We start from the raw sequence: 15,360 nt of genomic DNA on the forward strand, positions 1-15,360 counted from the left end.
CAGTCAGAGCTTAAGGCTGTATGAGGCCCAAACCACAATCAGCCACCTCAGCTTAACAGAAATTGATGAAAAATAAATGCATTAAAAAGCATAACATCTATGTTTTTACAAATGGGAAGATCAGCCGCAGTATGCATTACTTGATTCACATTTAATTTACAAGTTTATCAAGTTATGCGTAATAAAATAAAATCACACAGGTAAACACCTACTGGGACTTATTTAGTACTAGAGATCAATTTTAAATTTACAAAAAACAAACAAAAAACATTTATTCTCTCAGAGTCACTTAGTATATTTAACCCTCCTTTTATGTTGCGGGTCAAATTGACCTGTTTTTAAGTTAAAACCTGTTTTTAAGCTCGTTAAAGACGAGCTTTTAAAGCTCGTCTTAAAACCCATCTATTTTATTTGGCTTTTAACTCTAGTGGGATCTAGTTTTAAATTGTATGTTTTTGTTTTTAAACTGTAAGTTTTTATTTTATGTTTTTTTTTTATTGTTATGTTGTGTTTTGATGTACAGCACTTTGTATCAGCTGTGGTTGTTTTAAAGTGCTTTATAAATAAAGTTGGTATGGTATGGTATGGTAAAAAATGTTTTAAATAGTTGAAAGTATTTTTTATGCATGAAACTTTTTCTATTTGTCTTAATAGATACACTCTACATATAAATTGAAAATGGTTCATTTTACACATTTGTAACCTCCCTGCATCTACATATTACATACTGTTCGGATCAATTTGACCCGGCAGTCAAGTTGAAGGATAAAAAGGGTAAAAAAAATGTCCAATTCTATTTGCTTCCTTGCCACTATTAGACATATTTCACCACACACATACTGTACATGCACACCACAAACACCAAAGAAGTACCTTGTCTCATAAAAAAGATTTCTGATACATCAAAAAACATCCTTCCATTGACTTTCTCCCAACAGATGTGTTTTATTGCTTTTTCCAAAGAACATCATGCGGTGTTCTTTTTAGATTGTGCTTTACAAACATTCAGGAAATCTAACCAGTAATGCTGACAACACCAACCACTCATAATAAAATGAGAAATTAAGTATAGGTTCTGCTGCATTTTACTCAAATGAGGCTTTAAGCAAATATAGAACCAACACAAAGGCAATCAGAGTAAAACAATGTTGATCTTAAATGATATTATTACTTCATATGAAATCCACTTACAGAAACCATGTACACATATGGCTGATTGTTCCTTACACGGCTCCCTGTTTTATGAAATGGGCCAATTTAAACACTGAATGAAATTGTTAGTACATCAATATATTAATATATATTTTAAGCATTTACAAATTACAATAAATTCATCTCTTAAAGCCATATATTCTTCAAAACAGTCCCATCACCATCAGCCAAACAAACCTCACATAACAGGATGAGAACATCTAGTAATTTCATACATCTCAGTCTAAAGTAGTATAACTGGGTACATTCAGTAAGGGGTAAATGTAGTGGATCTATTTTAAATGGTGTTGAGGTTGAATTGTAATTATTCTTTAATATAATGTAGAACTTGCAGTGCTTTAAGGGGGTAAAAACAGGAACACACTGGACTTCACTCCTTCGGGACCCGGAAGCTGTCTTTTTCTTTCCGAAGGCTTCTCATGGTTTCAATGGGATTGGTCTGCTTCACGTGGTCTTGAACAGACTTCTCTCTAAAAGAAACATCAAAGTGAATGTGAGTGAGTTTAAAAAAAAACACCTCTTTATTTAGTTTTAAATAAACTCCAATCCTATAATTGTCAGTCAGGCTGTACATACTTCACTCTCATAAAGGGATTAAACGTAAATTCATCTGCCAAAGTGGAAGGGATAGTTGGCTCTCCATCACTACATTTCTCCTGCAGAAAAAAAAAAGCAAACACACAGGAAGCTTTAATCTTGACAAAGACTTGGATGTTTTTTTTAGACATCTGATTGAAGCGATGGCACAAAAGTCCAGTACCTTTGCCCATGCAAGCTTCTTCTGAATGACTTCATTATGCGGTTCAACATGGCGTGCAAATTTCAGATTGCTGACCGTGTACTCATGGCCACAGTAAACACGCTACAAAGAAAAACAGAAGTTAGGTTCCTCCTGCGATAACAACTAGACACTATCAGGTTATGTTGCAAACACCAGAAAAACAATAAAAGGTTATGGTCTTTTATTGGTTCAAGTAGTCTACTTTTTAAGATTCTATGGGGGAAAAAAAAAAAATCAGCACTGATGCGTTTATGTTTTAAAGTACAACAGTGTGCAATTATCATGTACATACCATCAGTACAGTTTGGATAATGTAGTAAAGTAGATTAAAATACAGATAGATGGGATCTGTTTTTCAGATTCAGATTTGTTTTTGTAATTACAATTTCTAACATACACTTTTAAAAATGGTGCATTATCCTTATTTTAGTTCCACAGTTATGAATAACCACTTTGTGTCAGGTTATCATATAAAATCCCAAGTAAATACACAAATATTTGATTTACATGGTGCTACATTTACCGTTTCAGGGGGAAGACGTCCCAGGATTTCTATCAAGGCTTTGTACATCTGCTCTGCCGTACCCTCGAAGAATTTACCACAGCCGGCCACAAATAACGTGTCACCTGCATGTAGAAAAAGAAAGAACAAACAAACAAGAAAGAGGGATACAACTTACATTGCATTTAAACAGAAAGTGTAAGAAAGGTCATAGCATTTGCAAACCTGTGAAAACAGCAGGTGGCTCAGAGCTGCTTTCTTTAGTCACATAGTAACAGATGTGGCCGGTTGTGTGACAGGGTGTGAACAAGCATTTCACAATGAGTGAGCCAAGCTTTGAAAAAATAAAAAATGAATAAAAGGTGAGCTCTTTAGCCGGGGGGAGCTTACTGTAGTATTATAATAAGGAAAGAACAATGCGACGCTGTTACCTTGAAGGTGTTTGAGTGAGATACTTTCTTCGTTATTGCATCAACTCTGTCATCTCCTCCGTAGACCTTCAGCCCTGGCATCAGCTTCACCATCTTCTCATTTCCACCTGCATGATCCCTACAAGAGCAGAAGAAGAGGCGTGTTGCAGGTATAAAACATGTATGGATGGATAAAGCCTGAATTGTGTAAGGCCAGTACATGTTTGGGTTAAACTTGTTAATGCTAATACGTTAATACGAAGCATACCAATGATGATGGGTGGTCAGAACGGTTGTGAGTTTAACGCCGTGCTTTCTGACAGCTTCCACAACCTGATGAAGACAGAAAAAGAACCGATGTTATGTTAGAGAGTAAGGTTATGTCAGTGGCGCAAAAACGGCTGGTGAGAGCTAAAATGGGATTCATTCGTGCTGTGAGTCAAGCAAGGAAAGACTGATAGTGGAGGCTTTGTATGTCAGTTTGAGTCACCTGGTGTGAAGAAGATTTTAAGTAAAAGGAGTTTGTGTCAATAGAGCCTTGAATATGTTCAAAAACACTGAGAATACGAGGTGTTTACAGTCCTAAACATCCAGCATCCCCCTGTTTAACACATCTAAATGAAAAAAAAACCCCAGTAAAATAAGAGACTTAAAAAATAAAATCCATACCATATGAATGGTTTATTAACAGGCCTCTTCAAAATGTAATGGCAGACTGAGGTTATTCAGTCCTTAATATAGTAGTGTTTAAGCAAAGACGCATAAAAAAAACAGAGTTGAAAAAATCTTATTTATCATCTACCAATTTGTCTACGAATTTCTACTGCCTCATCTGCTGTAGGGTGGAAGAGGGCTGGGTCTAGAGTCTGTCTGTGTTGTCATAGGGTGAGAGGTGGAGAACGTCACAGGACAAACAGAAAGACACAAGGCAAACAACCATGCACACTCACTTCTTAAGTTAATCTAAAACTAGGTATTAAATCAACATGTCTGCAGCTGGTCTTCAGTGTGATTAATGGTTCTCCAAGTTATCTGAAGTTAGTTCAAACTTTCTGTTTGGACTTTGGATGCTTTTCCATTCATTTTCTGTTGTCCAAAAAAAGTGTTCTAAGGTCAAATTTAAAATGCTTTTTGAAGCAGATGTGTTCATATCAATGAGCCTGCAGTTGTGGTTTTTACCCCAGTCACTTGACTGACTGAGTCATCCTCTCAAAATCCCTTCAATTTCGCAAGTTGCAGAAATGTCCATGCTTTGTGCCTGGATTATCATAGCCACGCAGCTTACAGCAGTGGTTCTCAAACTTTTTTCAGTGATGTACCCCCTTAAGAATATATTTTTAGTCAAGTACCCCCTGACATGGGCAAAACATTTTTGGAATTAAAAAGAGGTACAGTGCTGTAAAATCACTGTCTGATTTATTAAAGCCAAACAACTTATATCAGTGAACCTGACAAATACATCCATATTGCAAGCATTGCATGGTTAAACAAAAAAGAAAAACAGAAGACGGTGACCACCAGGAAGGTATAAAACCAGTCAAACCGTTTTATTTTAAAGGATATTGAAACTAAGTACTGAATATAAATTTCAGTGCATGAACACACATTTATATTTTATCGAACTTTTTACAAAATAATTTTTCCCAAGACTTACTATGAGGAGCCTACTGATTTTTAAAGATATTTTGAAAAGCTTCACGTACCCCCTGCAGTACCTCCACGTACCCCCATTTGAGAACCACTGGCTTACAGTATCTCTCTCATGTTTGATTCACCATGAGAGAAGAAGCTCTCAAGTTCCAAGAGAAATCTGCTAATTTAATATTTCATCATCCTACCAAGGACAAAGGAATAAAATGATTTTCAAAAAAAAAAAAGTTTGATAAAACCAGCTTATGTTGCTATTCAAAAACTTTACCTACACATTTCATTTGGCCATCATAAGTACAGACCTTTATTGGCTCCACTGGATCAACAATGGCAGCTTCTTTTGACTCTTCATCGATCAGCAGATACATGTAGTTGTCACTGAGCGCCGGCAGAAGTTCGACCCTCATGTTGGCTTGTTGGACCAGGTGGGATTTCCTCGCCGTGCTGTGAAGGAGAGCGGCTGTCTGGGCTTTCACTTCCACAGGCGCTTCATGGAAGGACACAAAACCACATGTGTTGATAGAAACACTCTGAGGTTGACTTTATATCTATTACTGTGACCGCAGTTTGCTCATTAAAACGTGTTTTATGCTGTTAAAAGTAAAAGCATAAGGACGACGTGTTGACGACCCTAAAATTAAACGTTAGCTTAACCATCCTCTTTAAAGACACAATCGTTTTGTGTTGATGTTGTTGTTTTAGTTAATATTTGAACATCAGTTACAACTTTACTGTATCCGATTTTATAAACAAGTATTGTAACAACAACAATACAGAGACAGGCCAGCTGTGTTCACTCGCCTCACTGGAGACACAAACATAAACACATCATCAGCATATAAGTACGTGACATCGAACTTAATCGGGCTAACATGCTAGCCAACTGTAGAACATTTCGGACATACCAAACTTTATCGCTGTAGCTGCTCCTATCAGAGTGCAGGCACTCCCCACAAGTGACTTGATTAACATTACAGTTACTAAAATCTTATCACGGCTGAACTAACCAGAAAAGTTTGGTTTTGGTTCAGTTCCGCCTCCGCCTCCTTATCAGCGCCATCCTCCTAGACATTACCAATCAAATCGTGAAGGTATTTTGCCTAAATGATGATAATCAGTCTGTAGCTACGCATTTGATCAACACTTACCGTTTGTTTTGTTTACGTGATAAACATTTATGTGACAAATATAAACAGATCAAATGTGAAAATGAATGGTTTTGAGCTCAAGTTTTATTTATGCATAGGTTTCCTCTGGCTTGCCGTAGGTTGATGATCAAGTTCTTTGGCATAGATACAGGCGCGTTAGATGCTGCATAATCTGCTGGTTGAGACGTCGCCGCCATATTGTTGGTGTCAGAGTTAACTCAATAAGTCCTAAACTTATTTTTTTATTATTATTATTAGATCATATTTGTGTCAGTGTACTTGTTTTTGTTATATTCAGTTGAATTTGTTCATTTTCATTCCATTGCACCTTTTTATTTTATCTTACTGATTTATTTATTTAATCTAATCACCTTAAAATCGTTTGTAAATGTACTATAACGCTGTATGGATAAAAGGGTGTAGAAAGTAGTGTAGATATAGATGAGTAGACAGTTATTCACAAATATATAACTTGACTGAGGTACAGAGAGAATAATAGATGTGTGGAGAAATGGATGGATAGTATATTTTCAGAAACAAATTATTTTGATTTCCAGGTAGTTCTAAAATTTAGGCTGCATGGTTTAACAGCTAGCATAGTTGCCTTGCAACAAGAATATTTTGGGTTCAAGTCCCAGCCTGTTCTCCATATTTCTTTGGATAATATGGTCCTCTTAGTCCATATGTGTGGGTGTGTGTGGGTGTGTGTGGGTGTGTGTGTGGAGGGGGCGAGGGGAGGCTTGAGTGTGTGTGCGTATCTTGTGTTGACCTGCAATGTACTGGGGACTTTTCCAGTGTGTACCCAACCTTGCACAGACATACATACCAGATGGGTGGATTATGGAATTTACTGAATGAACTGATATTTTTTCTTTCTTTCAAAGGCAAGCCTGCCACTCGTAACATGGCGGGCGTGCTGAAGCATCGTCTCTTCGGGTAAACGAGGCCAGAGCGGCATCTCATTCCTCTATGTCTATGGTTTTATTTAAGGTCGGTCAAAGTTTCCAGGGCTGACCTGCTCGTAGCGCCTCAAACTATACTCACTAAGTTAAAGTTTTCCCATGATGGCATCACGGAATATTTCTCGGTTCTGGGAATGGGGACGGAAGATCATTTGCGTGGGGAGAAACTACGCAGAGCACGCAAAAGAGCTTAAAAACGCCATTCCTACAGAGCCTGTCCTGTTCCTGAAACCGCCATCTGCATATGTGAGAGAGGGCTCCCCCATCCTGGTGCCTCTCTACAGCAGCAACCTGCACCACGAGGTGGAGTTGGGGGTGGTCATCGGCAAAGGGGGTACAGCCATTCCCCAGTCCGCCGCCATGGAGCACGTAGCGGGGTACGCGCTGTGCTTGGACATGACAGCCCGGGACATCCAGGACGAGTGTAAGTCCAAGGGTCTGCCCTGGACCCTGGCCAAGGCCTTCAACACCTCCTGCCCTGTAAGCGACTTCATCCCTAAAGATCTCATCCCTGACCCGGGCAAGGTCAAGTTCTGGCTGAAAGTGAACGACCAGCTTCGGCAGAGCGGCTGCACCTCGCAGATGATCTTCTCGGTACCCTATCTGATCAGCTACATTAGCGAATTCATCAGCCTGGAAGAAGGGGATCTCATCCTGACCGGGACCCCTAAAGGGGTCTCCGCCGTGCAGGAGCACGATGAGCTGCAGGCTGGCATCGAGGACGTAGTTACTATGAATTTCAAAGTGGAGAGACCAGAGCACTAGGAGGGAGAAATGCGCTAACTGACTGAGAGAAACCAGCAGATGGCAACACTGAGCCACAAACTATGATTAGTTTCCCTAATTGGGATTTGGTTGATTTAGAGATTGCTGCGTGATCAGGTTAATCTAAGCCTGACTCTTATTATCTTCTATTATTTTGTATTGTTAACTGAACTCAAATCTGGGTCAAGGATATAAAAATCTTTTAATGGACGATGTATCAGCAGAGATTTAAAAATGTTGACACACACTTTGATAAAGTGCTTTATTACAAAGATTCAATATTTGAAATTCAACTATAAGTAAAATTAATATTTTTTTACACGTGATTTATTTTCTGATTCTGAGATTGTTTTTTAATTTAAAAAATGTTGATGTTTGTGGCATGAAATTATTTTAGGTATTCCTTTAAGTCACTTCAATACATTTCCATTCCTCCAAATAATTTGATGCTAAATTTCTAGAAAATATAAAGAAATGTGCTCATTTTTACATAGTTAAAATTGATTAAAACCGACACTGTCCAGCTTTCTAATCCTACGATCAGACAAAGATTTTGAGAGAAGTGGCAAAATTCACCTTTAAAGCAACAAAATTGTGGCTGAAGATATTAGTAAAGTATGGACAGTCTCCAGATTTCATTCTTACAGTACATGTGTAGTGAGAGCTGAGGCTCTGAGGTGCCAAGCTGCTGCCAAAAACCATGAAGGATTACAGGATGGATAAAGGAGTGGGCCAAAATCCCTGATGTGTGCAAACCTGGTGACCAACTATAAAAAACATCTCACTGCTATGCTTGCCAATAAAACAAATTCTCAAAGCTGAGTGCCAACCCAAGTTTTGTTGGGAATAGGACACATGCTAGAAAATGATCCTCTTTGGTTTTGCTTAAGTTTGGAAAAGTTTTTACTCTATGCTGGATTTGCTGAGATCAGTTTTCCTGCAATGGTTGGATTAAATCACACGAAATCCTCTGCTCAAAGTGAGAAAAACAATGCCAACACGTAACAAATTATCAGCAACGCCTCAGTGCTTAAATAGCTATATTGATGTGTGCTTTTAACATAACATAACCACATTGTTGAGAGGTGCCTTTTCACAGCTTTCCCAGGTTCGGGCGCTGTTCTCCCACGGGCTTCTCTCTTTTCAACATCAAACAAAGTCTCCATCAACCTGTCCCAGGCTCCTTTGCTGTAACCTGAGTCAGAAAACATCATCATGTCTCACCTGTAGGGCATGTTGTCTGGAAGACTCACCTATCCTGGTCGTCAGGGAACACATGTGTCCATCATTCTAACATTTATCACAAAATTTAATAAGAGCTGGGAGCTGGGAAGCATATCCACAGACCAGTTTCCCCCACCACAGAGTAAGAGTGGAGCTTTGTGTCGCTTATGTTCACAGCAGATGTTGTCTTTTATGAGATATGAATCATACAACTCCTCTTCTTTTGTGTGATTGGAGGTATTACCTTCTCCCGGCTATTAACAAAGGCTTCAAAGCCAGAGCCCGGCTCTGATTTAACGCTCACCACATTAACCGGGGATGTTGTCATCAAGACCCGGCCCAAAAAGGTACATTTGACTCTTCTGAGGGGAGTCTGGATTACACGGAGACCACAGGTTTCCGATCTAACACAAGCCAACGGTGACGTCAGCCTGGAGAAAACAGAGCCAAACCGTGGCGCTGAAAAAGTATAATAAATAAATATTAATATATATAGGCAATACATAAACATTTTTAGAAATAAATTATTAATATAAATAAATGTATGGCTGACAAGTAAATAGAAATATAAAGCAGTAAATATATAAATATTCCTATATATAAATAAAAGTGAGGTAAGCATAAAAATCTAAGCAAAAGTCAAAGAGAATTTAAAATGAGATATGGTTAGATCAACATCTGTGTAGTTATTATGAACAATGTAACTCTTAACCCGTTTCACTTCCCTACAATAAATCATAAATAGAGCAATATATCGGAAAAATGAGCAGAAATGATCTGAAACATGCACGTTTTATTTATGTATTCTAGCATCCCCAGAATCAGAACCAATCATTAAGAAGCAGATTTTAGGTTTTATGCTACAATAATTTGGGCCAAACTTCCAGAAAACTGCAAAGTGCTGAAGCACTGAGGCCAAACACGCATCTGTTAAGAGTTCCCTTCGATTAATAATAAATGGAATATGGATTAATTCTACTCAAAAGTAAAATGTTCTATTATTGGTCTAATATACAGTACAGACCAAAAGTTTGGACACACCTGTGTGTCCACACTTTTGGTCTGAACTGAGTACAGACCAAAAGTGTGGACACACAGGTGTGTCCACACTTTTGGTCTGTACTGTAAGTTCAAAAACCCTGACAAAGACGCATAACTCAATGTCATTTTGACGAAATTCAAGTGAACTTATGTGAACTTAAATTATTAAAATAAATCCATTAATGACACTTAAAACTGTCCATTCTTTTGCAGAAGAAGGCCCATTTCCCCCTGGAAGAAAGAATCAAAATGCCATTGTTGTCTGGCAGTCTGCATCTTGTCTGTCTGCATTTTCAGAATGGCAATTTGTGATGCCTGGCTTTGCGTGCTGCTCTGAATGCCACCAGACGGGTCTGTGGTGTGGCTATTTTGAGGACACAACCACCAACACTCAGAAGTTTAGGAGGCTCTGAGTCAGAGAGGATATGGAAGACATGGAACATCACCGGGAATCATGCTCAGGGTTAGCAAATTGGCTTAATTTGTTATTTTGTCGACACGCAGAAGGGCTATCTTGCATGTCAGGACTGTAAATGTGTTATTGTAGCACGTTAACCACATGCCCACTGTTTTCTTCTAATGTATCCTGAAATTTTGACAGGCTGTAACTGATATTCATGCATAATTACCATGCTTTACAAAAAAGAAAATATCCACATCCTTTGAGATTTTTCACACTGTGTCATTCCACAAACATTTAAAAACCCCTAGTTGGAATTTAGAGCCACTGTTCACTATTACAACTTACTGTCTGCTAACTTATGCCACTACCACCTTCAAACATCTGAAGACTGAGTTTTTGCCCGTTGATCTAGTTAATGTTGTGCCTCGCAAAAGTATTCACACCCTTTTGAACTTTTCCTTCCCTTTTCATGTTACAGCAGTAAACTTTAATGTATTTTAGTGACAGTAAAAGCACTGTAAACTGTGTTTTGCGTTCACATTCAGCCTGAGTCAGTACTTTGAGGAGCCACATTCTTGCAGCCACATGTCTTTCAGGAGAGGTTGACCCATCCTTCCCTTTTAAACAGCTCAGGCTCAGGGTGATTAGATGGAGAGCGTTAGTAAACATAGGTTTTCAGGTCTTACCACTGATTCTTGGTTGGATTTATGTTCGGGCTTTGACTTGATCGCACATGATCTAAGCCATTCCATTTTAGCGCTCGTTGTTTGGGGTTGTTTTGCTGCTGTTAAGAAGTTTTCCTCCAGTATTGTCCCACATTCAGCTCCATCTTCCCCTGAACTCTGACTTCCCATAGGATCATGCTACCACCACCATGTTGCACAGTGTGGATAGAGCCAAACTGCATGCTGCACTGTAAAAAAAAAAAAAAAAAAGTCTCTAATTTACGGTAAACTACCGGCAGCTGAGGTTGCCAGAATTTTACCGTATTTGTTATAGTACAGTTCTGGCAACCACAGCTGCCGGTATTTTACCATAACTTACAGGCTCGTTAACTTACAGATTTTTATTTTATTTTATTTTTTTACAGTGTATACATTGATCCTAATTATGCTGCTGGTTCAATACTGTTCACCAACAAATCCCACAGGTAAAAAGTTGCATTTATTCAGATCAAATTGCACAAAGAAAGACTTTAGGTGACTTCTAAAGATAATCAATTTGATTATTTTGAGGTATTAGTGGAAAAGGGGCAGAGTTATACCGGTATACAGTACCACACTTTTTAGTCTATTGGTCCAAATCCAAAATAAAACACACTGATGAACATTTTTTAAAGTATAAGAAGCAGGAATAGTTTTGAAAGCTGATGAAGTTATTTCACTAGTCATTAAATACTGTGGTTCTATAATTACACAAATGAGGACTTTGACAACTGAAAAAAAAACTTATGCAATAAACACTGGTGCATAACCTTTTCAGTTTAGTTAACAGAGATGCAGGTGAGTTATGTAAAGGGAACATGTTATGGTTTTATTGGCTAAATATGAGGCACTTTATTTTTGTTCAAATGTGGCCACAGCCAAATGAAAATAAAGGACTTTCCAAAAGCATTTCCACAGATTTTTATTTTTAGTGTGAAAGCTTTCCCTCTACTTGGCAGCAGCGTCTCCATTCGTACCTCGTAAACTGACTGGAAGCATGTCTGTGAATTTTCATCCTCCATCTTTTCCTAATCAGGGCCCCATGAGCAGACAAGAGTTGGCATTTTAAAGGCTAAAAAAAACTGCAGAGGTCTTTCCAGAAGCATGTGTGTCCAGAAAAACAATTTTATGTAACGCTGCAATAAAATTCCCTAAGCCCATATTTGAGTTCCTGTTTTCACTGAACTGCTGTGACCAAAATCTTTCCAGCTCAAGTCGCTCTCTCATCAAATAAAGTTGGAGTCCCAGGATTTAACAAGATGGTAGTGGTCCCTGATCATGAAGAAGAAACTAAATCCTAACAGTTTTTACTAAATAAAGGGAGATTATAATGTGTTTTTCTTTCTTTCTTTTACCAGACATCCGTCCTCTTGGAAATCTAATATTTTATTCCTACTTTTAAACTTAATGCGTTTTATTTCTCTGGTTGGCTTTGTAATGCTTTTTTTTTTTTTAAACCCGTTTTATCCAATAGCTGGATGAGTAGTAGGGTTTAGAAACCATTCTGAGCTATGAAATTATATCGGATTTATAGGAATCACCTTGATGTTGCCATACTTTTAAAAAGATGAAGACAAAAATGAGAGACAAACAAAAAAATTTAGAGCAGTGTGATGGAGCTGTTTGTGGAGAAGGATAAGTATAGTGACTTCATGTAAAAATAAAGGTAAGATTGCATGAAATTGATTCAAGCTTTCATGCAGTATAGGGTCAAAATTGAAGTTTATATTGGATTATGAATTTGTACATCTGACTCAATAAATCATATGAATGGGGTTGCCACTGCCCCAACACCCACTGACTACATGACAAAGGCAACGGGAAGCACATCCAGCCACATCAGGCTAATTTCTTTCTTACCCAACCACTCAAGCTGCCCACTGACATCATAGCGCTCTGAGCAGTAAGCCACATTACCTCTATCACAACAGGCCACTACTTGCCTGTCCTTCAACTCAGCTGAATTTCTCACATAATTAAAAGTGTTTAGTGAAAGCTGTAGATTATCCTAAGTGCCATGATGTTATGCTGATTTAGGGAAAGCTTACTTCTGGGGATTACCCTTTAAGGACATTAATGTCTTTTCCAGCTGGCAAAATGGGTGTATCTGTTCAACTCGGCTGCTGGGCTGGCACAGAACAGCTCTATCAGCAGCATGCTGCGTAATTATTATAGAGTAGCAAAACACTTCAGGAGGGAAGTTAGAGTTGGACATTTAAAATGTTAGTGTGGGTCTTTAAAAACTAAAGCCGGGAATAGCAACAAAACAGAAATCCTGACTGAAATTTACAGAGGCAGGAGGTGCTGAGTGTGTGATGTGCGTTTCATGAAACTCATAAATACACACGTCATTTCATTTGCAACTCAGACATTTCCACACAAAAAAAGCTCAGTCTTAATCACTTAGAAGTCTTTTTTGTTTTGTTTTGTTCAATCAAATTTCCACTCGTTACGGAGCATGGGGTAGGTTTGGTTTTTCCACTGGGTTCCTGTCCTTGGTTGTTTCACCAGTGAAGATGTTTGTTCCTTTTTTAACCTTACAGGCCACTACATCTGTAAGGCCTGTACATGCGAATGAAAAAAGCTCTGTTGTCAATTCTGAGCCCACAAAGAAAGAAGCAGGGGTTTCTGTGTGAGCTCACATCTTCTGTAATTAAAGGCCACAACACACGCAGGCCTTAAACTGTTCATGTGGCCTCCACTGTGGAGGGAACAAAGAGGACCCTGTGATTTCTCTTTAATGATGCCACGATAAACAGTTAAAGTTAAGAAATCAATCTGGAAAGGAGCAAAATTACGTATATAAAACATGAAGTACTTGTTGAATATTTAGTACGCTGGTTTTGCTAAAAATGAATAAATGCCGAGCGATGACGAAGAGGAAGAGATGTATTCAAACCACAATACTCTTCTCTTTCTCATTATTCAACAGAAAAAAACCTGCATTTTTGCATTTTAAAAGTCACACCCTTATAATTGTTAACCAATTTTTGGTATATTTTCACAGGTATTCTTTTTCACAGTTTATGTTTTTGTGAGGAGTGCCTGAAAGGCCTTGCCATCACCTTAATCTTTAATTCTCTTTACAAAATTTCCCAGATTCAAGTGGGGCTTGTGGTTGTCTCAATTTAGAACATGTTTAATTCCTCTTAACAAACAAAACACGTTGTTGTAACAAATTAGGCTAAAGTCACTTTTTTGGAAAGTAATTTTAAGCACAAAAGTTTTTATGAACTTAAAAAGTGCAGATCAACTGTTGTGGTATGAGAAGAGTGAAAACTACAGAGCTCAGTGTCAACACTAATAGACAAAAGATGTCAAGCACTCTACTGCTACTAAAACCCTTTAAATTGCACATTTTGCGGGGTTTAATTGTGATTATTTGATACAACGCTGCTAAAAACAATTGTCCTCTGCATCCTGTAATTCTCTGATGGATAAAATCTTGACCTGTTACTGAGGGTTTTCCATTTTTGAGGAGAATTCCAACAAGGTTTCTGGTAAAGCAGTCTTGGTTCATTACATCCTGTTATTCCTTTCCAAATGAATGAAAACAGGATCATTGGTTTCTCTATGGGGACACAGCTGCAGAGCCAGTGCCACATGATTTACCCAGTTCAAGGCTGGGAAAGACCTTCATACTGAGTCAGACTCGCACACACTAACGAAAACCAGTTCATTTATTTTGATTGGAGCGCAGCGAAATTCTGTGCTTCATTTGGACAAATTACTCCTACTTTCTCTGGATCATGGCACATTTTGGAGAAGTGCCTGTACTGACCTTTATCCTTCAAGCTATTTCCACAAAACTGGGCTTCCAAAACACAAAAAAACCCCAAAAACCTTTATACCAAAGTGCCACACTGTTAAAGACTTTCAAGAGGAAATTCTGAGCCACTCGCATCTCACCTCATAAGCAAAGAATGTGATTTGTTTGTATTTGTTTTGTGAAAGATCAAAGCAAAAGATATTTGTAAAATGAACCATTTATATCTTGGTTCTCTCCTGGACTTCACCATCAACACCAGCGCTTCAAAACTCAAGGCGAGTATAGACGATGGATGGATAGATGTATACTTACTTACTTGATCAGTTTATTAACAACAAATCGATCGCTTACAAAATAAAACAATGATAAATAGTGAAGTTATTTTATTTTATTCCACATGAAGCAAAACTAGCTCAGAATAATGTGAAATCAGGAATTGTTTAAATGACTAAAATTTCTATTTAAAAAAAGTCCAAATCTAAAGATTAGATTTAGTTTTTTCTTTGTTCCTAAATGTTTGATAAAAATGTTCTGTGATTTTTGTGTGTGTTTGCTTTCCAACTTGCTGCTTACTGTTCTCAATCAACCGCATTCAAATGCAAGGTTTTATTTCTCTTCATGGAGCAAAGGAAAAGAACGTTTTTATTCTTTGTTTTAAAATCCAGCTGAAATTACCTTCAGTGTGGCCCTTTTCAGCCTTGTTCGAATCAAAGCACACGTTTATGCTGGCAGTGGTTTATTTTGCAAAGCAGAAGGATGGTAATGAATGAGATTGATGATCAGACATAG

General features: G+C 38.0%; 2 protein-coding genes across 3 annotated transcripts; one reads left to right on the top strand and one right to left on the bottom strand.

Annotated features, from left to right (window-relative positions):
- Positions 1-920: 920 nt before the first annotated feature.
- On the bottom strand, positions 921-5,621 carry LOC102235336 (hydroxyacylglutathione hydrolase, mitochondrial). Of its 2 annotated transcripts, none has more exons than XM_023349084.1 (9): positions 5,563-5,621; positions 4,858-5,042; positions 3,174-3,238; positions 2,927-3,044; positions 2,721-2,829; positions 2,517-2,620; positions 1,973-2,074; positions 1,789-1,868; positions 921-1,682 (listed from the first exon to the last, which is right to left on the bottom strand). In XM_023349084.1, exons 2-9 carry the CDS (start codon positions 4,960-4,962, stop codon positions 1,583-1,585), a joined length of 783 nt encoding a protein of 260 aa, XP_023204852.1. In that variant the 5' UTR covers positions 4,963-5,042; positions 5,563-5,621; the 3' UTR covers positions 921-1,582. The 2 variants fall into 2 exon arrangements, with proteins under 2 accessions (XP_023204852.1, XP_005808795.1); XM_005808738.3 differs by lacking the exon at positions 5,563-5,621 and adding an exon at positions 5,461-5,556.
- Positions 5,622-6,543: 922 nt separating this feature from the next.
- fahd1 (fumarylacetoacetate hydrolase domain containing 1) lies at positions 6,544-8,247 on the top strand. The gene has a single exon (XM_005808737.2). The coding sequence runs from the start codon at positions 6,765-6,767 to the stop codon at positions 7,428-7,430; it is 666 nt and encodes a 221-aa protein (XP_005808794.2). The 5' UTR covers positions 6,544-6,764; the 3' UTR covers positions 7,431-8,247.
- Positions 8,248-15,360: the final 7,113 nt, after the last annotated feature.

The sequence above is a fragment of the Xiphophorus maculatus genome, chromosome 16 (assembly GCF_002775205.1).
Source record: "Xiphophorus maculatus strain JP 163 A chromosome 16, X_maculatus-5.0-male, whole genome shotgun sequence".
NCBI classification, from domain to species: domain Eukaryota; kingdom Metazoa; phylum Chordata; class Actinopteri; order Cyprinodontiformes; family Poeciliidae; genus Xiphophorus; species Xiphophorus maculatus.